The sequence below is a fragment of the Glandiceps talaboti genome, chromosome 3 (assembly GCF_964340395.1).
Source record: "Glandiceps talaboti chromosome 3, keGlaTala1.1, whole genome shotgun sequence".
NCBI classification, from domain to species: Eukaryota; Metazoa; Hemichordata; class Enteropneusta; family Spengelidae; genus Glandiceps; species Glandiceps talaboti.
In genome coordinates, this window is record NC_135551.1 from 11,258,054 (window position 1) to 11,282,082 (window position 24,029).

A 24,029-nucleotide genomic window follows, 5' to 3' on the forward strand; every position below is an offset into this window, starting at 1 on the left:
ACTACATGTACATGTAGGCCCTACCTACTGGTATATTATGTAACTGCACTTGACGCCAGTGTGATTTCTAACTAAACTGTGTTATTGAAAGAACCGATGTGACGTCATCTGTTTTCTTTGTACCTGACACAATCCTAGCTGCTGTATTTTGGGCATGTTCAAGAGGGACAATGTTTTTAGCTGGCAGCCCATACAGAAGGGCCATTCAGTAGTCAGGTATCGATGATATAAGTGCATGACCAAGGTTCTGACAAACTCCGTTTGTAAGATACTGGCGTATGCGACCATAGACAGTGGAGGGGCCCCCTCCACTGTCAATGATGCGACCTATTGTTCGGGGGTGAAAAAGAACTGATCTACATGTCAACGAGATGTGCTTCTTGAGGTTATAACGGTCATCAATTGTTACACAAATGGTACATGCTGAATCCACTAACTGCACAGAAGACGATCCCATGTTGATGTGGTTCATGAGACGAGGAAGCCTGTTGAACTGAGACGTGATAAGGAGGACCTCGGTTTTGCCATCATTAAACTAGCTTATTTTGGGTCGTTTAATATCATGTGCAACAGTTTCCATCTTAGTTACTGTAGTTGACGTATGTGATTGGGGAAATATATTGGTAAATCTGGTTGTCGTCTGCATGTTGTTGCATATTGAGATTTTGATGTCGGATTAGCTTTCCAAGTGGTGATGTGTATAGACAGCATACGCGTGTAAGAGTGGACCAAGCACAGGGTTTTGTGACACTCCACACTGCAAATGTTTGGTTTCTGATATGCCTTGTACAGAAATGGACTGTTGTATATCTTTGAGGTATAAAGACTCTAGTCGAATGCCTGTAATACCGAGCTCGGAATAAACTTGAAATTATGCTGGAGTCAGAATTTACGGGGGGGGGGCATGAACAAAATTGAGGTTCAAAGGGAGGGGGGCATGACAATTGTGATGGTCTGAAAGGGCCCCCGAATATTCTGCTCATGATTTGAACCAAAATTAAACCTCAGGAGCAGTTGTTTACCAAGTAAATTTACATTTGTATAAGTGTATGCCTCTCTCTCTCTCTCTCTCTCTCTCTCTCTCTCTCTCTCTCTCTCTCTCTCTCTCTCTCTCTCTCTCTCTCTCTCTCGTCGCCGTATGTCTCCTTCTCTCTTGCTCTATCTCTCTGTGTGGAGACTTTGTTGAACATTCAAACCACAGGAGCAATCGTTTACCTTGTACTTTGCAAAATTGTTCACTTCATTTACCTACCACACATTTAATTATTAGGCAGCCAATGGCCAAACGAATGTGTGTGTCTGCCAAAATATCTATGTATTAGTTAAAGCGTAGGTAATACAGTTGTAAAATAATTTAATGAGAGTACAATTTGGGTATTGAAGACAATTTTCAAGTACTTTATGGCTTCCAATAATGTGTATGGTTTGAAATATTATGCCGCTAAATGGCCTCCTACATGTCCTTATTTTTCAAACAATTGCCTACTGTGGGAGGGGGACACACCCTCCCCACTAGTTATCGAAGGGGGGTGCCGTTTCTGTCAAGACATAGGATTCAAAAAGAAAACTCTGCTGGTTAAGTTTTTCCAAGTACAGGTTACAGCCCAATGAGCCCACATCCATTTGTAAAGAAATCTCTATGTCTGATATGTATGGACACTGAAGTTGATTTCCACTGTTAGCTTACAGTGTGTCATATAGTGTACCATACTGTACTTCTCTGACGTGTATGGGGAGGGGGTAATGTATAATTGCATATTAAAATATGTGCAGCCGGGGGGGGGGGGGTATGGACGTCGCCATCTTTCAAGCGCTAAATTACCTGTTAATCGAGATTTGTTTCAAAACATTAGCATGGTTGATAATATATGTGAAAGGGGTAAACTAAGAATGGTTTCTGGGATCGCCTAAGTCAACACGACATATATTGTGGATGGTCTGAGATATTCGATTACGATTCACATCGTCCGATTTCCAATCGTCCCAATATCCATATTAACATTCTTTATCGTTTCAAAATCACAAAAATGCATATGTCGTGGTGGGGTGAGTACCGACTCTAGTTTGGTCTCCGCTCTCTCTCTCTCTCTCTCTCTCTCTCTCTCTCTCTCTCTCTCTCTCTCTCTCTCTCTCTCTCTCTCTCTCTCTCTCTCTCTCTCTCTCTCTCTCTCTCTCTCTCTCTCTCTCTCTCTCTCTCTCTCTCTCTCTCTCTCTCCCGTCTCCCCCTCTCTCTCGTCTCCGTATCGAAACTTATTCAGTCATAAAATCATCAGGTTTCTGACAATTTCCAATACCTGTTACAAGAAAGACTGCAGTACAAGAATATTTGGTTAGCTACATGTATTACATCTGATGCCTTATACGTGACACGCACGATAATTGTCCAGTTTGCATCAGAGGGTGTGCCTCGCCTTCTGTACATGTGCCGTACGTCTGGCTTGTCTGTCAGTGTCACATTTTGCTTCCCCTCTTCACTTTTCTCAGATGTTTTAAGAATTTAAACATAGTCAGTGTCTGATCGACAAAAATTCTTTCCACTGAAGTTTAGAAAACATTTAGTGCAACTCTACGTAAACGTCATGTTGATGCATCATACATCATCATGAGACGTCACATTGACCTCACACTTCGCTTCGCGCTTCCTTCAACGTCCGGTCGTTATGAAACTAGTTCGAAGGCTTTCGCTAGCGATAGCGTGGCCAGTCTTGTTTTACTGCGTAATCGTCTAATGTTTTCCAAATAATTATGAATTAATTTATCTTTTTGTTTACACTTTGGGTATTTTACTTGCTATTAGAACTCCCGGGCAACTCATATTTAATTTTCCAACCTTAGAATTTGTTCAATGATCGTCAGGTTTGAGTACTTTCCTAAGCCGGTCCCACAACTGTTATACTTATAAGTTATAGCTGGGCGTTGTGACCGGTAACCGGCTATTATCTACATCACTGCCTACTAGGTACGTCAAAAACACACCGTTCGCACATGTGAGCCTGATTTTAGGCAAAATATCGGGCTATTAGAGTGCATACAGGCCCTTTTGTTCGCTTGTATTGTTTGCATTTGGTATTTGGCATTTCGCACGTTGTTTATTTGCACCATTCACAGTGTCTTATCATGCTTTGTGTAACTTGTAAGCCTAATCGACAACTGGGCCAACGGTTTTTACTAGACAAATTTGAAACAAATTTTGCGTCAGTTTGATGGTAAACCTGCTATATTGACTACCAAACTTAGTTAACCCCAGTTATTTTTACTCATGTTGCATCACCATATATTTAGAAAGAGTATATATGAAATATGAGAGCCATGTGAAACTTCTTCAGTGCAAAATGGGATGAAGATATGAGGGCAAAGTCAGTGCTCCTTATAGTCTCGCTGCCAGACTCGAGACTATCGTCCCTAATCTGTTTACCGAGCGGCGCAGCCGCGAGAATAGAGGGGGACTGGTCCCGCTCTTCTCGCGGCTGCGCCGCTCGGTAAACAGATTAGGGACGATAGTCTCGAGTCTGGCAGCGAGACTATGCTCCTTACAGCAGTTTGTTTTTCCCGCATATGCATACATTACCCATAATCCTTTTAAGTATTCTGCAGATATCTGTGCAATGTGCACTCATGACTCATGAAAATCTGGAATGCACTGATCGAAGCCAATTGTACAGTTATACTATAAAAACAGGAGTTATGAGTATAATTGAAATAAAACAAGAGAATAAGAGATGAGGGCCCTCAGAATCGTCACGTAGAGTGATATAACAGTTACATGGATGCCGGGCATGTACCCATAGGTACGGGCCCGGGGGGGGGGGGGGTTCTGCATGCCGAACGTCATTAAGTATTTCCTTTACTTTGGTGCTCATGATCGTAATTTGGATGATGCCCAAGATATTTGAGGCGTGAATACCTGTTGTTCTTCTAAAGGCTTGTTTATTACTGTGAAGATCACACCCTAACACTTAATTGTTCTATAAACGACACATGGACAAGAATACTATTCCCATAGAGGTTAGTCTAGTTAATTCCTGATGGACCGTATTTCGTTCAGCGTTACGTTGTACATAACACGGTCAGTCAGAAACTATAGACGACATGGACGACATGGATGCCATATAATATTCCCAATAGTCACTCAATTTTACTTAGCTAGAAATAATGTCCACAGACTCAAATCTGTCAGCACGTCTCTACTGTGAGTTTGTTGACGCTATTGGCCGGTCAGGTTTGTTAAGAAGCTCCATACACTAGCAATATTTGTGGCCCAATTTTAAACTATTATTGGAAACGATTGTCATGTCATCTAAATCTGTATTACTATGCATCAAACGCGTAGAAATGTGAAACACGTTTAGTGGTGGCGGTATGTAGTGCATAATGAAAAGGCGTACTACGAACATTTATTTCAAAATGAGCCCTGTGATATTACAATCTACGTACGTCCTAACCATGTAGTTCATATCATAAGCCTGCTTATATACATACATATGTATCGAATACACTAGCTACACGTATAGCGTTTATGTACGTATTGATTGCAAGCACGGTAGATTTGAATATTCATTTGTTTACTGCCCGGTTATGGGGGTGAACTCATGAATATATTCTGAACTAAATGCAAATGTATTCAAATCACTTCCGACTCGCAATCTGAACTATTTTTCAGATCGAGTATAATCCGATTAGACAGGCGCTAATGGGAAAGTACAGAAACGTCCACCTCATCAGCATAAAAGTACAGAATTGAACTCAATCTGAACTATAGTACGGAAAGTGTCGTAAACTGTACTATTTTTTCTACTAGTGGTAGATGTAGAACCCCCACATGTGAGAGTCTGGTTAACTGAGACTCCATATTACGTAAAATAATCTGGACAAAATAGCGGTTGTAATTTGTTGATATAGTCAACGGTTTTATCACTTATAACAGTGAATGATGCAATCTAATTAGAACATGATGATTTCGATCATTCACTATTCACGGCTCTTCTTACCATCCGTAAGGAAGGTTATATATTAAGGATGAAAAGTCTGTCTGTCTGTATTGATACAGACATAGTGATCAGCATTTTCTCCAAACAAACACGACTAGCTCAATTCAAAAGAAATTTTGTGCACACATTCTCTCGGGTAATGGCTCGAAGTGATTAGAATTTGCTAACCATACCGTGAATATTAATGAGCTATTTACATAATTAATGGTTTTCGGCAATTAGGCTATATCTTAAGAATGCACACTTCAAATTCAATGTTATTTGGTACATACATGTTTTATACCATTGCGCATTAGTCCTGAACGTAAAATATTTTTAATGTAAGTTTTAGATTTAATTAGTTATTTGTATATTTGTGTGTTCGATAATCAGCTCACCTGTTTGCAATCTTATTAAAACTCTTTGTACTGTTTGACCTATTCTACTTTGAATATTGACCCATCGATCTCATAGCATGTTGACCATATGTATTCATACGATCTCTTCACTACTTCATTCTCAAATATAATTTTCAGTTTTGAAACGGGGTGGTAAGTCACCCCATAATCGCATTTTAACCGAATTCTCTGCTTGAGAAATTGCAAAACTGCAATACAAATATTTACCTAACACACTGTATCTATACCCCATGTGAAGCATGGACTATTATAACAGAAAAGGAATTATAATACACAATATGGATGAAGTGAACATTCATTCCTATATTAAAATGCTGTCAAATGTTCATACATAGTATACAATAGAGTAAAGATATTTTTTTTTTAAATATAGGTTTTCTAAGAAAAATATATAAACTTACCTGTTTCACAATGCTTTCCTGTGAATCCTGACTGGCAAACACATCGGTATCCATTTGTATCATCAACACACATTGCCTCATGTTGACAAGGGCTAGTGGCACATTCAACGTTATCTAATGAAATGAAGAGTTGAAGTCAATCTTCTTGTTTACTTGGAAGCAAGACTTAATAGTATCAACGTTAACAGTAGTCATACAATGTCATGAGTTTGAAAGCACAATCATGCCGTACCACCAATAATGTAATGATATTGATTTTCTCAAGGAACGCATTTAGTATCCCTTATATTCAAGTGTAAATGCGTCAGGAATAGGTTGATATTATCCTTTCTGTTGGTATTTATTTATTACTTATGTCACTTTCATGACCAAGTTTCCAATAACCAACATGATATGACAGAACCTCATGACGCATGAGTTCCAGTGTGTCATACTCTGGGTATTTGCATGAGTGCTTGCAGTGTACTCTGCGGCCGTGCTTTCACAAGAGTAGCGAGCAAAAGTGCAGAGAAAGACTCAAATCTTGCTAGTTTCAAGCTGTATGTGTCAAAATCTGAGCATGCAATGTGATGACATTTAAATTGCGTCTTTGTTCAAAAAGGAGCTGTGGGTGTCTGTGTATCAGTTGGGTCGGATGGTTTATACCTGTTTCCTATATATATATAAATTCCTGCTGTAACTCGCGCCATGGGATACTCTTATGATTACATATGTGTAACCCTAAAAGGCAAATTTCCGTAAAAATGACATGGTGCGATCACGGCGTTTGTGAATCTTGGTGTCCGTTCTATCTCCACGGTGTGAGTTAGGAATGCTTTAATAATGAAAAATGAGAAAAAACAATGGAACATAACAGAGGATACAGTAATGTACCTTGGGGGTAGAAGATACCTCCATACACCCGTACCCGAACATCCAATTCCCTTGGGGCCGATGTTGCTTACCCTTGTTCTTCCTAGCTAGAGTCTTGTGATGAGTGTGGGCGGGGCTTATTTTGTAGTTCGCAATGATTGGCTATTCATTACATCGATCGACGACCAGTTTAATTTTGAATGTAACATACGCATTGGTCGAGTTTTGTTTCGTCAAAGCAACCATGCTGTGTACGGAGGTATCTTGTGACGTATTACTATCAGCGTTCAGTTGATACTTTTTAATGGTAAAACGCTTGTTGGAATTGTTGCCACTAGTGAAACATGCGATTTGAATAGACTTAAGGGTATGGCGGTATCTTGAAGCTTCAAGGTAAATCACTGTATCCTCTGCCGTGTTCCATTTTTTTCTCATTTTTTTTTCATTAAATTTTCCTGTCTCACACCATGGAGGTAGGAAGGACACAAAGCTTCTCAAACGCCTGTGGTGCAATCACGCGCTTTCGTGTTGAACGAACGATCGCCCCTCATTTGCATATCATTTGCATGTGGATAATATGCAATTACGTTTTCAGCATCACACACAAATACCACTGGTGTACATTCACACTGGTGCAACTAATCTCTGGTACATATGTAATAATACTGTATTGTAAATCGATCTTATCAAGTGTTAAATCTCATATACTGACATACTTACATGTAGTTAAATACACATCGTCTATAGCAATGTCTCCTTGATAATCATTACTACGAGTTCCTTCAAACATGACCTTTGAAATGAAGGAATAATCTGAAATAAGCTTAAACTAGCAACATTTCATATCAAGACATCGAGAGCTGTAACTATTGTCCTCACATACATAACTGAAGATTTTAGACACCACGACATGAACATTTCAAGAAATACATACCTACATTGTAATCTATCGGTGACCTATAAGTACACTAAGTCATTATGTGAAATTTTACAGACTGTATTGTACTCATGGATTATATTCAGTAAAAAGCACGAGATTGTCAGTTCAGACGTAAAATACCAAAGAAATAAGTAGAAACGGAACACTACAGATATTCTCTTACCATATGCAAGTTTGGTATTAGGTAACGGCATGAGTTAATTAGTTAAGGTGATTTTTGTTCATATTTACCTTGTAGTTTGTGCATGTGGGATCAAGTATGATCCTTTCACTTCTCCAAACGTTTCCTCTATCCCCACTCGCTGCCCATAAGACATACTCCTCTTCTTCAGAGATCCAACGAATGACTTTGAGGTTTCCTGCAGCAAAACAAATGATATGCGAATTACCAGGTGCAAACAAAGGGACAAACTATGACGCCAATGACGTTGTAGCACAACTGGTTATACGTAAATTCATGTAACAATTAATTACTCAAGCTGATTACAGAAGAGAAACATTTTACAGCATTGATCAGATCACCTTACTTTGAATATTTCATTATTTAGACTACGCACGGCTGGCGTTGTATAGTGATGTGATATTATATAAACGTAAAAATACTAAACTGAGAATATACACATTACTTCTAAACTGGTCCAACGATATAGTCCGCTTAATGAATCTGTACTTTCCAAGTTTAAGATGAAAATCACATTTTAGATCTAGTTTGCATAGCAATGACGTCGCCATGTTTAAATGTAAATCAAACTATTCAATCTAATTCGTATACCAATATTGTCGTCAACACATCTCTCGAGTAACATTCCCATTAAATAATAACGAAATGGGCATAATTGATTTTAACTTTTTAAATGTGCATGCATACATATACACACTTCGCCATGCCTTTTGAGCTACGTTCAGTTGTGCTGAAAACAAGAATGCATTACGTTCAAGATCTAACACTAGTGTAAGATACATACAAATGAGCTTTTCATATACATCTGCCACACGAGATTTGAAATATATAAGAAATATTTCAGTATGAAATTGTTTTAAAGTATGGGAAAACTCACCTTAAAACAAAGATATGTTGAGGGATTGAGTATAACGAAAAGGAAAAAAACTCACCAATATGTGGACCATACATGTGATACCAGAAATACAGGTAGAGACCACGGTTGGAGGATTCTGGTATAACGGGACTTTCGAAACGAGCAGTATCACCCTGAACACGAGGACTTGATGTTTCAATGTAAATGTAAGAACCTAATTTTATATATTGAAAAAAAAAGCTCGTGTTGTTAGATGATACATTGAACATTCTAACATGTCATTCAGTAGTTGGATTATAAAATAAATTTCGAAACAAAGAACTGTGAAGTAACGTAGAATTAATGTATGTAAGCATAAATCCGTTGTTGTTTTTACGTTTAAATGAATGTTTGACATTGAATAATATTGTGAAATTCTCGAGGGATGACCTCTTTTGATAATCAGATTTCAGTTAAACTTAGGCATGACGTAATATGAAAATATGGACAAGTGTATATTTTAGTTTGTGCTTATAAAGTGTGTGTGTGTGTGTGTGTGTGTGTGTGTGTGTGTGTCAAAATACGATATTCAGCTATCCCAATTTCAAACCAGCAGCACACTAAAAATTAAAAGTGTGAATTAACAGCGACTCACCATTGCTTGTCGCTGTTGTATGGTCAGTTGAAGGGCCAGTATAAGCAGATGGTGTTACACCCTGTCCGATTAACCAATCAAAATCATCTCCGATTCCATTTCGCCATAAACAAGTTGAGCTTCCTTCAAAGCTGCAATGGCCATCTGTAATCACAGAACACATTTAGGTAGAAACATATATCGATAGAGTGAAGTCAATCATAATGATCACGTGTGTGTCATTGGCCAATCACTGGCATTTCAGAGGTCAAAGGTAGCTTGTCTAATTTTGATTTTGTCCTTTCGCCACGGTTAGCGTAGCTGAAATCTTTGCTAATTTACACACCTTGTAGTGGAATTCTTCATGGTTGATGATGGGTGTTATTGAATATATTTTCATCATTAATAATCGAAGATGGTTTATGGCCATTACATATATGCAATATAGAATACTATTTATTTGCATATTTCATTCAGATTATATAAAATAGTGCAAACTGTGTGATCGATTATATACATTTATGAGGTATGCTATATGTTATGTCGTCATTTGATAAGACGATAATGTGTTTATGTTTACCTGTTTCACATTCATTTCCAACAAACTCTGGTCGACAAACGCAATAGTATCGGTTCACCTTATCTATACATATTGCTCCATTCAAACAAGGATCACTAGCACATTCATCAATATCTGTATAAAAAAGACAGAGATGGCGTTGTATATGAAGAATTATGATTAATTGCTCAAACGACTCATGAACAAGAGTAACTGTTTACATACACGTAGACACATAAATACAAATATACATTTGATTACATCAACATATTTAGTTGTATGTAATTTCAAAGCAGTATCCTTAAGATATTACCTAATCACTAAAGTTCATATAAATGTTCATAAATGTGCATAGTATATTCACTATAACCTGGCAGTTGTCACATGGGGCACTATTTGAGTCGAGTTTTGTCTGGCGTGACGAGACAATTTGTTAAGATTATGAGATTTGGTCCACAGTGACTGGTCACAGATATACAAATGAACTAAGAATGACAGTTGCATTGGTTCTTAAAATTACCTGACCTTAGAGTTAAATCAATGAATACCCAAAAACATCGAAGATGGACTGGTGAGTGACGTTATTCGACATATTTTGTTTGTTTGCTTGCTTGTTTGTTTATTTATTTGTTTGTTTGTTTGTTTGTTTGTTTGTTTGTTTGTGTGAGTAACAGTTTATCTTCCTTACTAGTGTACACACATAATTATAATGTAATTATTTCTACTACGTATAGTACAGACACTAGAGGCACCATGGTGAAGGACATAAGAAACGGCGGTAAGTGTGATGCAGATACGTCATGCCCCGTCTCTTGAATAATCATTACCTCAATATATCGACTTACGTGAACAGTATATTACCCAGTTAGAGTGTACCAATAAACTTTAATTGATACAAAAAATGGCACTATCAAGTAACTTCGTAAGGAGAACTCCCTGTTCATCTTTACTTTAAAGATAAAATCAAAACCAGATTTAAACTGTATGCCTCCCATAAGGGAATCACTAATTATGCAAATAAATCATTAAATTAAAAAAACAAACAATGGTAACAGGCTTTGTTTTTAGACAAGTGTGCTTTCTTAAGTTAATGTATGTAAGAGTGTATGATACTACTTAATTACTGAATACCGTCCATTATTCAAAATAATCATTAAAGGTAAAAGTTGTAGCAACAAACTTCATAAGATAGGTGTGTATTATTAACGTATTATATTATGCGAAATTTGAAGCTTGAATTTTAAAGATATAACCTAGTTACCTAAATTCATTAATTATGCAAATTTTTCATTAAAACTGTAACCTATATCAAAAGTTTTATAGGACATATTTTTTTCTAGCCTAATTTGATATTTGTTGTGGATAAGAGTGACTCTCTACAAACCTGTTTGGCAATTGCTTCCTGTGTACCCAGGTGCACAATTACATGTATAACTATCAATATGATCAATACATGTAGCTCCATTCTGACAGGGATGACTAGAGCATTCATCTATATCTGAAACGAAATGAATTTGTTTCACGAAGTAGAAATGTGGACGACCAAGAGAATATTTTAATAGAAGAACTGAAGACAGTTTACTATTATAATGACACTTCTACCTAAGCTAAGACATAATGGTAAATTGTGCGACATTATTATAGTAATGGACATCAATGCCAAAACGTTGCTATGGTGACTATATTTTATCTCATAAATACTGATTACTATTTATGTGAATAAACGAACTGGTTATTTCAAGGAAACGGTGGGTAATGAACTGGTTTAACATACCAGTTTCACAGTGTTCGCCTGTATAACCAGGTGCACAGTTACATGTATACATGTTTACACCATTATCGCACGTAGCTCCATTTTGGCAAGGGTTAATGTAACATTCATTTATGTCTAAAAAGAAATCAGTGTAACGTAGCCAATTAAAATAGACAGTAAAAATGAATGCAAGAAAACATCAGAGAAACAAACCAGATATGTGAGATGAAAGTACAGGAATAAGCGGAATTGACAATTTTGAAATGCGAGAATGCCAATAGTTCATACGAAAATGTCAAGTTTGTAATTGCCACTTACCCATGACGTCAGTATCAAACATAATGACATTCCTGTCTTGTAGTCATTATGTCCAATCTCAGATGTAGTGATGATTTCTCGTGAAGTTATACAACTCACACAATTGAAAGTCATTTGTTATTGGCGATACAAAACAACTTAACAAACCTGTTTGACATAGGGTTCCCGTATAACCTGGTGCACAATTACATGTATAACTATCAATGCCTTCCCAACATGTAGCTCCATGCTGACAGGGATGACTAGAACATTCACTGATATCTAAGACAAAAAAAAACGTGCGAGAATAGGAAAGATAACATGTTAGTATATAGTAGTAGCGAAATAACAAGAAACTGTTGAGAAATTCAAGATAGAATCTTTTATTTAACTTTTTTTGTTGATTAATTGTGTTCTGTAGTTTGCATTGCATTGCACAGCGCTGTTTGACCCTTAAGCAAACTTCTAATAGTCTACGTTATAGGCCCCTGAGAAGGTCAGGCTAGCGCTAACAGGATACTCCATCTTATACCTTTGACTGACTTTTAAGCCTACATTCAGATATTGTGCATAGTTATACCTGTATATTTAAAACTACAGTATCAATTCTAGTGAACAGGAATTTATTAGGTTTGTTAAGTATCCCATGAATAATAAATCAATGCATTAATATCGACTTTCAGTAATTAATAATTTACATAATGAACGACTTTCAGCAATTATGCAATATCTGAATGAGATTATGGGCTTAATATGCACTACATCAAACAGACACAATTATCTACACTGTTTTAGTATTCGAATGATGGGTATGTGGATTACAAGCAAGATGACACCAATCATTTTAATCCTTACTTATCGAACAGTGAGTTCCTGCATATCCAGGCGTGCATACACATCGAAATCCTCTCGTTGTAGTTTTACACCGTGCCCCATTTTGACAAGGATTGCTGTTACACACGTTGATATCTTGTGGAAAAATGAAAGATAATAATTTATTTCTTTGATTGCAGATGTATATAAGTACCTTGTAAAGTTCAGTAAATATCAAATATATTTATTAGATATTTATATATAATAATGTATTTTAAGATATGTTCGCACGCGTTATTTTCTAATCTTCAGAATACATCACACAGACACTATTTCCTTACAGCCACTGACGCACGTGGCATGATCAATGTTTCAAAAGAAGAGGGTGGCATCATGGGTAGTTATTGATACAATGTGCTGTATTAAGCCAAAGGAATGTTTGTTTGTGCCCTTGTAGTCACTGTACGTAGGTACATAATCGACCGGCTATCATAACATTCGAGACGTAACACGTATACCTTTGATAAATCTAGTAAATCCACAATAATATCATTCAGACTCGATGTATGAGAGGGAAGCAATTATTGCATTATATCAAAACTATTTGAGTTCGTTTGTACAAAGCATTACAACCCTTTTATCAAAACTTGTCACAGTTGTACTACATTTTTGTCAACCTTTCTAAGCGATATGTGTCTGTCCGTTTGTTAGTCAGTGTGACTTTGCATAAAGTGTCCTCCACGTTTTAAGAATCATAAATGAAAAAACTTACAAGTACCAGTTTCGAAATATATATCATCTATAGCAATATCTCCTAGGTCACCATCGCCAGATATGCCTTCGAATATGACCTTAGGATGACAGAATGGTATGCATCTTTTCAATTTTTTAAGTTAATAGTGAAATGGCATGCAGAACCAACCTAGTAATAACTGCTGATGTAAACTCGCACTAAGTGTTCCAAAAGTGAAGATAAAAAAATAGAAAAAATATAAGTAAAAAACAACTGTTACACTGCACACATATCTCCTACCAATTTCACAGATATGGAGATATTCCTGTGAATGTGTTATGGGTAGTGGACAATACAAGAGGGGTGAAGTTGTACTGGTGTTTCACTGATGAGACACGGTGTAGTTCACACTTTATAGACTTCAAACGCAAAATAAACGGTTATGGAGATGCCGTGTACAGTGGGGATGTAGAAGTAGACAAATTACCATGCTGATAATCAGTGTGAAAAGTAAACAATTGGAGTCATTAAATCATTGATTGCATGTTGTTGTAGCATTCACACTGTACGCGGTATATTTATGTAAGGAAATGATAAGGCTGGAGTCAGAATTTACGGCAGGGGGGAGGCTGGGGAGAAATTATTTTGGTCAAAAAAAATTCGCAAACCCCCCTCCCCCTTCGCGCTCTCAAAAAAATGAATTAACCCCAGAAATTTCGTAGCCCCACCCCCTCCATTTCAGAGTTATACAGTATGGTACACACATGGAAATCAACATTAGCGTCCATACATATGCAATGAGAGATTTCTGTAGAAATATATGTGGGCTTTCCAGCCTAAATTTGAAAATTGAGAAGATTGTCCTGCACTTTTATAGACAGTTTTAAGTGTGCATTTCTGATAAAGGACGTTCTAATCATAGGTATCTCAATATAACTGTGATATTGATATTAACACATGAGTAAATTATGAAAGCTTAGCTCGATCTGTAAATTGCAATTTACCATACCTTGAATCTTCTACCAGTAGGTTGTATGACAATTGTTGCCTGTTTCCAAACATTCCCTTTATTTCCGCTGGTAGACCATAAGACACTATCTCCATCGTGAGAATCCCAGCGCTTGACTTGTAGCGATCCTTAACACAACGCAAAGACAGAGTGTATGTTCATTTTATCACGTGTGTTACGCGTATTAAAGACTGGCGAAACGATTGAGAGATTGAAACGACACTTTCTTATACAGTTCCTAGTGTCTCGAAATTCTAATTTGTTATTATATTTATCTTAATTATTGCATTTCTACCCAACACAATTTTCATATCCAAAAGATAAATAGTGCTCTGCTCTGCATGCATTCCTCACTGGCTATTAACACCATGACGTTTTGGGGAGACAAACGTGATAATGAACTACTCAAATGCAATATGTGCTTGTGTATTATTTATAAACACCATTCTCAACATGGTACTACTCGGCCATATTTAAAACGTTTTCAACTTGTCTTTTTCACTTTTTCTGATGTAACATCTTTAGGACGAAAACGTCAAATACCATTTTTTTTCTGACATGCACCAATTTAGGATTACATTACAGATATTCACAACCAGGATCATAAAAGAACACAATACTGTGAACTATTATCCCTGTCCCCTAACGTTACCCAGTGTCCCACAACCCTCCGTCGTACACGGACAGACACACTTGCAGAAAGAAGCAAAACATTGGCACCCCTTCGGTAGTTTAAAAGGGCCTTTCACTACATTTTGATAAGTTGACATTAGTAGTACTTGTTGAAAATACTGGAGGCCTACGTCCTTACATGTATTCCCAAGGAATAAAAACAATAAAATAGGAACTATAGATTGAACACAATTCGGGCCACTGGAATATCTTAGAATCAAAACAATAATGACAAAAACATGTTAACATATAATTACCAATATGCGTCCCGTGCATGTGATACCAAAATTGTAGGTTCAGACGATAGTTATAATATGGTCGTATAAACGGGCTTTCAAAACGAGCCACTTCACCCTGGACACGAGGATCTGATGTTTCAATGAACATATAGTAACCTGGATTGAAAGGTCAGAAATCGATAACGTGTTTATTGCCGATGGAATAGAAGATTTGTAAATTTTACATTTGAAAAATAAAGGATTTTTCAGAAATACATTTAATTTATCGAATGTATTTCTGACAGTTTTGCTCTTCGTCTTTGCTCTTGTTCATGTGTGTGTGTGTGTGTGTGTGTGTGTGTGTGTGTGTGTATGTATGTATGTATGCATGCATGCATGCATGTGTATGTATGTATGTATGTATGTATGTATGTATGTATGTATGTATGTGTGTGTATGTGTGTGTGTGTGTATGTATGTATGTATGTATGTATGTATGTATGTATGTATGTATGTGTGAATGTATGTTTTAATCGGTAGCTATTCGCGACTATCATTATAATCCTTTCTAAATTTTCCAGAAAAGGTAATTAACAAAAACTCCTAAATATATATTTTGCTTAATATTGTGGTATATATGGACAATTCTTAAGAATTCGTCGACTATATTCATTTTCGTGACAATCACATGTATTGAGGGAAATTCCATGCTGCGCTGGCTTCGCCTTATCACACATTCGTCATCCATATGTGAAAGAATTAAGCATACTTCTTCACTCGACGTCTGTTTTTTCTTTTCGCCGTTTTCGCTTTCATTACAATCGAGTTTTCGCAAAAAAAAGTAAACAGTGTCTTTCTGATAAAGGAAATCAAAAGCACAAACGAGCGAAGCATGTATGTATTTTCATTTTGATACGTGTACAAGTACATTGTTTTGTGTTCTTAGTTAACAATTAAAGGAATATTTGTGCTATGGCTTTAATATCTTAAAATCACCCGCTTGTTGTTACAATAGTTCATTTTTCCCCTCTAAGGGTATCTTCAGTCATTACAAGGATGTAGGGCCAGGCAGGGGAAATCAGGCTCGGGCGGTTGCGTAAAATGTAACCCTCCCCCCGATTCCGTCATGCTAAAAAGTGGCCCTCCGTCAACCTTCTTGCTCTAAAATATGACCGTCCCTCAGTTAAAGTTGTTCAAAATGTGGGTTAAAATGCTGTCAGATATGTAAAAGGACACAAGTCTCAGAATCAACAGTAAGGAGTTAATCCCACCGCTGTCACCATGTTGAAAAGTTTAAAGGTATTGGTTACTTCCCACTGCTACCACCATGTGGATGTGTGAAGGCACTCCATTAATAAATACATGTGTTTGGATCTCATTGGATGAGCAGAAGGCCACAACTCCCAATTATTAGATTGGCACCGACATTTTTCGTACTACCGACGTCATGATGTCAACAACATTATCCATAATAAAATAGTAATTTACGTTGACACACAACCAAGTTACCTGAGTTATTTGAGGCCATCGTAGTCATGGATAAGAGTGAGTACCATCCATTCAATAGATGTTAGAACTGTTATCAGATACCATAATTTCAAAAGAGACCCAACATCTAGGAACAATAGAGAACCGATAGCTACACTCCAGGTTTGGCAACAATTGGATCCTACCCAAATGCTTTGTATAAAACATTAAACTCTACCCAACATCAGAAGAAATTATACTGCACTCCGAAGATCAGCAGTATACGGAGTATTACATATATCAAACCGCCAAAGTAGTTGCAGACATCTTGTCACCCCTGGTAAGAAAATCTGAACTGAAAATTTGAAATCTGAAAATCTGAACATCAAGAACTGTGCACACTTCGTGGAAATAAATCAACAACCTACAAGTACCCCCAGGGAGAAAACTAGTATCATATGATGTCTCCTTCCTATTCACCAGCATACCAGTGCAATTTCAAACTGTGATTGAGAAAACATGTTATAGACTTATAATGGACAACACCTCGAAGGATAGAACGCCACTCACCGTAGAACAAATCATCGAACTGTTGCAATGTTGTCTGAACATTACATATCTCAAATACAATGACGTTTTCAATCAACAGACCCATGGGAAAGCAATGGACTCACCAATGTCCCCCATTGTTGCCAACCTATAGATGGAACTATTTTAGCAGAAAAACATCCGCGCTCTGGTTGGCGCCGCTATGTCGACGACACGTCAACACTAGAAAGACTGACGTAACAGATTATCCAAAGTATCTTATCCAACTGTTACCGTTTTACACCTGTGAGACCCACTCCTCTCCCCCACACCACAACTTAAAATGTGCTACTTACTCCTACAAGTTTGAATTGTACCAGCTTTATAAACCAGTATTTCATGGTGTTTATTGTCTCTAGATTTCGTAAACAATTTTCGAGATGGCAGAAGTACAATACGATTTGATGAAGGTGAAGACAAAGATAGATCCATTTGAAGTCGTGAGCGTAAGAGCTAATATCAACGCTTTCGGCTATAGTTTGAGTAATAAAGGAACGAATGAATAGCTTAATTACTCACCATTACTTGATCCTGTTGTGTGGTCATTTGAAGGTCCAGTGCTACTACTTGGTGTCCCACCACGTCCAACTGACCAATCAAAACTATCCACATTTGCATGATTTCTCCAAGAACAAGTTGAAGCACCTTCAAAATTACAGTCGGCATCTGTGATATAAAACATCGTTAGGTGGTGAACATTTAATAAGAAGTTGGTTGATACAAAGGCCAGGCAACCAATGTGTAATCTAAACTGAATTACTCTCATTTGTTGATATTAGTTTTACATGGGATTGTCTATTTTAGTCGAAACTTCTTTAAATCATTCTAAATCATTGTTATTGTTAATTCCCATTTTTTAAATAGCGTTTTACCTTTATTGAGACTATTTTTCGGCACCAATTTGTTTAGTTCTTACCTTTTTCAGCCATACTTGTAATATTTTTTTCTGTCCAGTACCTTTTATTTCAAATGTGAAGCGCCTTTGAGCACTGTCGTGGATATATGGCGCTATATAAATGTTTTATTATTATTATTATCATCATAATTATTATTATTATTATTATTATTATTAATGCACTATGCTCTCTATATAACCGGTGAACCCTTGAACCCTTTAGAAACTCAAAACACTAGAAGAAAATATATCGTAAGAACTAAGACATTATCACTGCGATTCTTATATAATTGTAATTAAAATACTAATCCTTAATCTGTCTCATCTATTTGCAGGCTAGTGAATGATTACGGTCTATACACCATGTTGTATTCACGTTACCGTTGCCGTTAATTCTGCTCGTAGTCTTGGTGCTAATAAGCAACCTTAATTGCTTGACGTCATTACTGTCCAATCATATAGAATGTTGTAAATACATGGCAAGGTCTTTGATCATGTTCTCTTTAAACAACATATGTCATGATTCGTCACAATCTTCTAATGAATATTAACTAGCTAGCTTGTTATAATACGTGCACATTTATGCGTGTAGCAAGATGACTTTCTTTTCCTTGCTATCGCATGGTCAGGAAAACCATATAATTTTTGAAGAAGGATGAATTGCAATCTGATGAAAATCTGATGTGGTGAAGGCTGCTCAATTTCTTCATTTACCTCTAATCGCATTGTTTAATTGTCATTTGTTTTCGATTTTGTTGTTCGGGGTCATCGCCACCTTCCGTATCTGACCATGTATAAGAGAAATGCTCGTTCAAATCTCACGCTTTTAAGTAGCCAATCAGGACGAACGTTACATTATGAGCTAGGCATGTTACAACAGTTGTAGTAAAAAACGATAATGTATCAACCCGATATTTGTACTAAAAATGTATCGATAATGTATCAATTGGCCGACAATGTAGTATACATTTCTGTTACCGATAGTGGAGTAAAGATTTACTGATATTGTAGTAATAATTTTAAACCGTTAATGTATCAAAAATATACCAATAATGTATCAACTATATATTCAAATGTGGCATTCAGTGAACACCATTCAGGTAGTCATGATAGAAATTGAATTTATTTTAATTTCATGTAGCTGAGTTGTGCTGAATTTTACAGGCAATCATAGTCATCGTACGGCGTCGCAGCTGTCTGATTGATGTGATGATATAGAGGCAACATATGCCTAAACTAATGGCAATTGACTTGTGTATATGCAAGTAAAATAAGCTCATGCCCACAGTAAGCCACAACAGGCTTGAGGAAGAAGTCTGCTGATTGGTTGACTGTGGCGTCTGAAAGCGCTAGCTTTGACCGAGTTTTTCTATTGTACAAGGAAAGTGTCGATCACTACCGGGACAACAAAATCGAAATTTAGCAACAATAAACGAATAAAAGAGGTAAATAATGAATCGAACGGCTTTCACCACGGTAACTCGATAAATGAATACCTGAGACTTACACAAAATTTCGTAATTCTGTTATAGTTTACTACTGGGGAAAACCTTCTTTTCAAGCTATTGTAATCGAAATTTTGTTGGTAACCCATTATAAATCTCGGATTTGGGGTGACTGACGTCCATCAGTGAAAATACACAGTGCTGTTTGCAATGTGACAAACTTAGTTGAAATTATATATGTATATATATGAGACATAAAATGAAAGCAGTCTATTATGGCGTTGGTTGCATAACGTAATATACATGTCCTTAGATTTTTCCCCTTGGATGTTCGAAAATGGGACTATTTTTTTCATTAAAGAGTCTTTTAGGCATACTTACCATGGTTATCTTCGCATATGAAATATCTGCTATCACTACATGTTTGATCATTCCACACAAAAGATGAATACAGTGGCCTATTACAAATAAAGAAAACACAGACGACTTTCTAATAACGCTGTCTATTAATAAGAGGCTTGTATATAGTTTGTGCCTGATTAAATGCGGTTTACGCGATTCATTCTACAAGATTGGCCATGTGGTGAAAACTATCACAAACAACTTTGAATTTCTTTTGGATTTTAAGACCTTTAACCGTGTCTCTTTCAGTCGTATGAGATTATTCCATCAGGTTAAAGGTACCATATATTTGTCATGTTAGTATTTCGATTTTGGTCATGATGGCTGTGGTATCCATTGTTAATTATTTCGTTGTAATAGCTTTCATCACATGATCAATCTATTATACGAATCGCGTGAATAACTCATTTAATAGGGCAAAACAATATACATATGCTAGTATCCAATAGGGAACTTGGAAATCCGCCATGTTGAATGTTGCCTCATGGGAAATGTGATAATAAATTCTAATGAATTGGTATTGTAAACAATGCAGTTACATTGTTTGCAACCACGAATGATCAATTCATAGTTACCATGACCATTGTGGGAGGTTTATTTTATCAGTAGCTCGGGGATTAGGTATTGAAATAACCACATATAATCCCATAGTGCTTTGCGTCTGAGCATGCTCAGTCTGGATTGCAAGTTCCCTATTATGTATATGTATTCTGTCAAAGTGTATATCGAATTTCCAGTCCAAATCAATATTTCGTTTTGTTATATCTTGTTTTGCAGAATATTGATTTCTCAATTTTTCAGGGTTTCAATTTCTTTTGTTCGATCTATGAGAGGAAATACACCAACAGTATTGAGTATATTTGGCATATTGTGCTAACTTTGATTATGAAGATATTTATAGACAAGGAGATTGAATAGCTTTTGAATTGTGAAAACCATCATGATGACAGCTACAGCCGTTAACACTAATCAACATATTATGTTTAAACCTCTACGATTGGATAATTGTTTTGAAAATTTGAATACACATATACCATAATTAAATGACCCTAGCTGCAACAATACACACTTTCTTCGACCAGTTGGTGTATAACTATTAGTAGCGAACAACTCATCTCGTAACAAAGATTGACCTAATCACTTGAGAAATACTGGTTTGTAACTTACTTGAACAGAATCAAAACCGTACGAGAGGTATTCAGTTTGCTTTTGCTTATCATATGTTTTTATTCGATCAATTGATATGTTTGTTCCTCACCTATTCCAACCTACAGTTTGTGTTTCCTACGTTTCATTATGTCAATTTTTAGCGAATATTGGCACTACTGGCTGGTGTATAAGTTGTACGGTAACCTCCATTATTTCCCACTATGACCTGGCATTAAACCACTTACCAAAGTTCTACGCAGTCTTCATTACCAAGATTATTATTAGGTTCTCCAGTATTCCATTTCGAGAAACCATTAGATGAAGGAGATGATCCATCCACAAATGCAAACATTCCTTCAACATTCCTATCATTGAGTCCAAACCAATATCGCACTATGAAAAGAGAAGTTTGTTAAAGACACATACCAAGTGTCTTTATTTTTTTTGAATCACGAATTATTGATTCATTATTGCTGGAAAATAGATTTTACGGTGATCAGTATATACTCACAACAGTACCCAACTACAAGATGCCATGCAGTCCGTTCGTTTAAATTTGTCTGTCTGTCTGTCTGTCTGTCTGTCTGTCTGTCTGTTTGTTTGTTTGTTCGTTTCTCTGTCTGTCTGTCTGTCTGTCTGTCTGTCTGCTTGCTTGTCTGTCTGTCTGTCTGTCTGTCTGTCTGTCTGTCTGTCTGTCTGTCTGTCTGTCTGTCTGTCTGTCTGTCTGTCTGTCTGTCTGTCTGTCTGTCTGTCTGTTTGTTTGTTTGTTTGTTTGTTTGTTTGTTTGCTTGCTTGCTTGTTTGCTTACTTCTTACTTTTGTGTATGTATGTATGTCTGTCTGTCTGACTGTGTGTCAACATAATTGTTTTCTCAAACACGGCTGGTTCAATCCAAACAGAATTTGGTACACAAGCTCTTTACCAGAATGGCTAGATTTGGTTAGATTTAGGTAAAAATCTTATGAATACTAATAAGACATTTGTATCAGTAACTATGTTTAGCAATAAGACGTCTTAATATAGTGCATGCTTTATGTTTCATGTACATGTTTTATTTTTGTAATTACAATGCTGTTATACAGAAGTGCACAATCCTATCAAGCCTCTTGTAGCTTTTAACCTGAATGAATATTTAATTTTGCATAATTAGTTATATTTTCAACGGTTAGGCTACAAACTAACAATAAATTAACTTTAAGTTCCCCATTACATGTGTGCTTTTGTATTGTTGATACATGTGCCAAACATACAAAAGAATGTCCTGACATGTTTGCTAAGGTACATTTTTGTTTTAATGAGTTTTTTGCATAACTAACGATTTTCGACAATTAGACAATATCTCAAGAACGCAAGTTCCAAATTTCATATAATTTGGTACATACATAGGCGATAATAAATGCTACACGCCCCTTAGAGTTTGTTGGTGTAGCTTGATGATTATACTGCAACTTTTGTGTGCACTTGCTTCATTTATAATTTATTTCATTATCAATTTGCGATATTAAATAATATAATAACAAGAACCACATATTAGTGTAGCCAAGCTAAAATATGCTTCAATTATTTCAACATGTGTCATTAGGTGAACAGCTTAGAGACTGGTAGGAGGATTTTGTAAAATTCATTATACCAGTCCTACCTATTTCATGCATTCGCAGTTACACCACACTGATACTATTTGCTTTGGCAATTATATTGCAGGTAACTTTATTTGAGGACATTCATGAATAGTCAAGTACTCGCAAAACGACATGATATAGTGGCTTTGTTATTACATGCGTAAAGTGTTCTTACCACCATATTCACAAACAAAAGGGAGTTCATCATTACAGTCTTGATCGTTCCATTGTGAAGCACCAGATCCATGTGCTCTGTAGCGAAATAAAACGTCATACATATTACTGTGCATTGTCATGGTACAGATTATGTACTTGTCCAGTGATGTTTTATGATCAGTAAACAACGAAGTAGCGACCAATGTGATTTCAGATTGATAACTATCCAAGCACATATTTTACAACTTCAAGTTCTATATAATTTGGTACACACTGTCATGTTACAAGGGCGCACGTGTCTAATGACGCTTATAGATGTAACTGAGTAAGCATAATTAATGATTCTCAGTTATTTTATTAGGTCATACCTTAAGAACGCACTCTTCATATTCAACATAATAATTATACTACAAAACATCAACCAAACCCAAAGCACGCGGGTTCTGAAAAGCGTGTTGATGTAGCTGTTAGTTTTAATGACTCATTTGCATACTTACAACATTTGAATACAGTCTTCATTATCATAGTTGTTTGGCTCATTGGTATGCCATTTTGAGTAATCATTTGACGATGTGGTAGAGAGATCGATAAATGTATAGAATCCTTCCGAATGTCGATCATGGAGCCCAATCCAAACAGTCGCTGTCAAAATGAAATAATAACCAGAATTTAGCACACAGTTGTCACAGTTTGTCATAATGTAACAGTTTAGACATTAGTACAGTAACATATTTGTAATATGTAGCTTACATCTTTCTTACTTTTTTTGTTGGGTAGGATTTGCGATAACTTGCCGTTATAATATGATGCACTCTTTCCAATATGACCATCTATTAAGCAACTCTACCCGGCATATTTCAAGCCTAAAATTTGTACTTAAGCAGACTGTATAGTATCAATCTTTCATATTTTACTAACCTAGAGTTAGAATAGTGATTAAACTGAATCATATCTTACAATTCCTAAACGATTTTACAGAGGGCGCTATTTACTTGCAACTGAACCACGTTGCACATTCATATCAA

General features: G+C 36.4%; 1 protein-coding gene across 1 annotated transcript in view; it reads right to left on the reverse strand.

Moving 5' to 3' along the window:
- Nucleotides 1-24,029, reverse strand: part of LOC144433038 (MAM and LDL-receptor class A domain-containing protein 1-like) — a 39,961-nt gene that overhangs the window by 13,401 nt on the left and 2,531 nt on the right. Inside the window, exons 4-21 of the mRNA XM_078121350.1 lie at nucleotides 23,502-23,646; nucleotides 23,024-23,100; nucleotides 21,475-21,622; nucleotides 20,060-20,136; nucleotides 17,858-18,004; nucleotides 15,323-15,460; nucleotides 14,394-14,521; nucleotides 13,424-13,502; nucleotides 12,694-12,807; nucleotides 12,007-12,120; nucleotides 11,563-11,676; nucleotides 11,173-11,286; nucleotides 9,810-9,923; nucleotides 9,251-9,394; nucleotides 8,693-8,830; nucleotides 7,811-7,938; nucleotides 7,360-7,432; nucleotides 5,788-5,901 (exon numbers count right to left, since the gene is read on the reverse strand). Of these exons, the coding sequence (XP_077977476.1) occupies nucleotides 5,788-5,901; nucleotides 7,360-7,432; nucleotides 7,811-7,938; nucleotides 8,693-8,830; nucleotides 9,251-9,394; nucleotides 9,810-9,923; nucleotides 11,173-11,286; nucleotides 11,563-11,676; nucleotides 12,007-12,120; nucleotides 12,694-12,807; nucleotides 13,424-13,502; nucleotides 14,394-14,521; nucleotides 15,323-15,460; nucleotides 17,858-18,004; nucleotides 20,060-20,136; nucleotides 21,475-21,622; nucleotides 23,024-23,100; nucleotides 23,502-23,646 (2,106 nt within the window). The remainder of the gene's footprint in view (nucleotides 1-5,787; nucleotides 5,902-7,359; nucleotides 7,433-7,810; nucleotides 7,939-8,692; nucleotides 8,831-9,250; nucleotides 9,395-9,809; nucleotides 9,924-11,172; nucleotides 11,287-11,562; nucleotides 11,677-12,006; nucleotides 12,121-12,693; nucleotides 12,808-13,423; nucleotides 13,503-14,393; nucleotides 14,522-15,322; nucleotides 15,461-17,857; nucleotides 18,005-20,059; nucleotides 20,137-21,474; nucleotides 21,623-23,023; nucleotides 23,101-23,501; nucleotides 23,647-24,029) is intronic.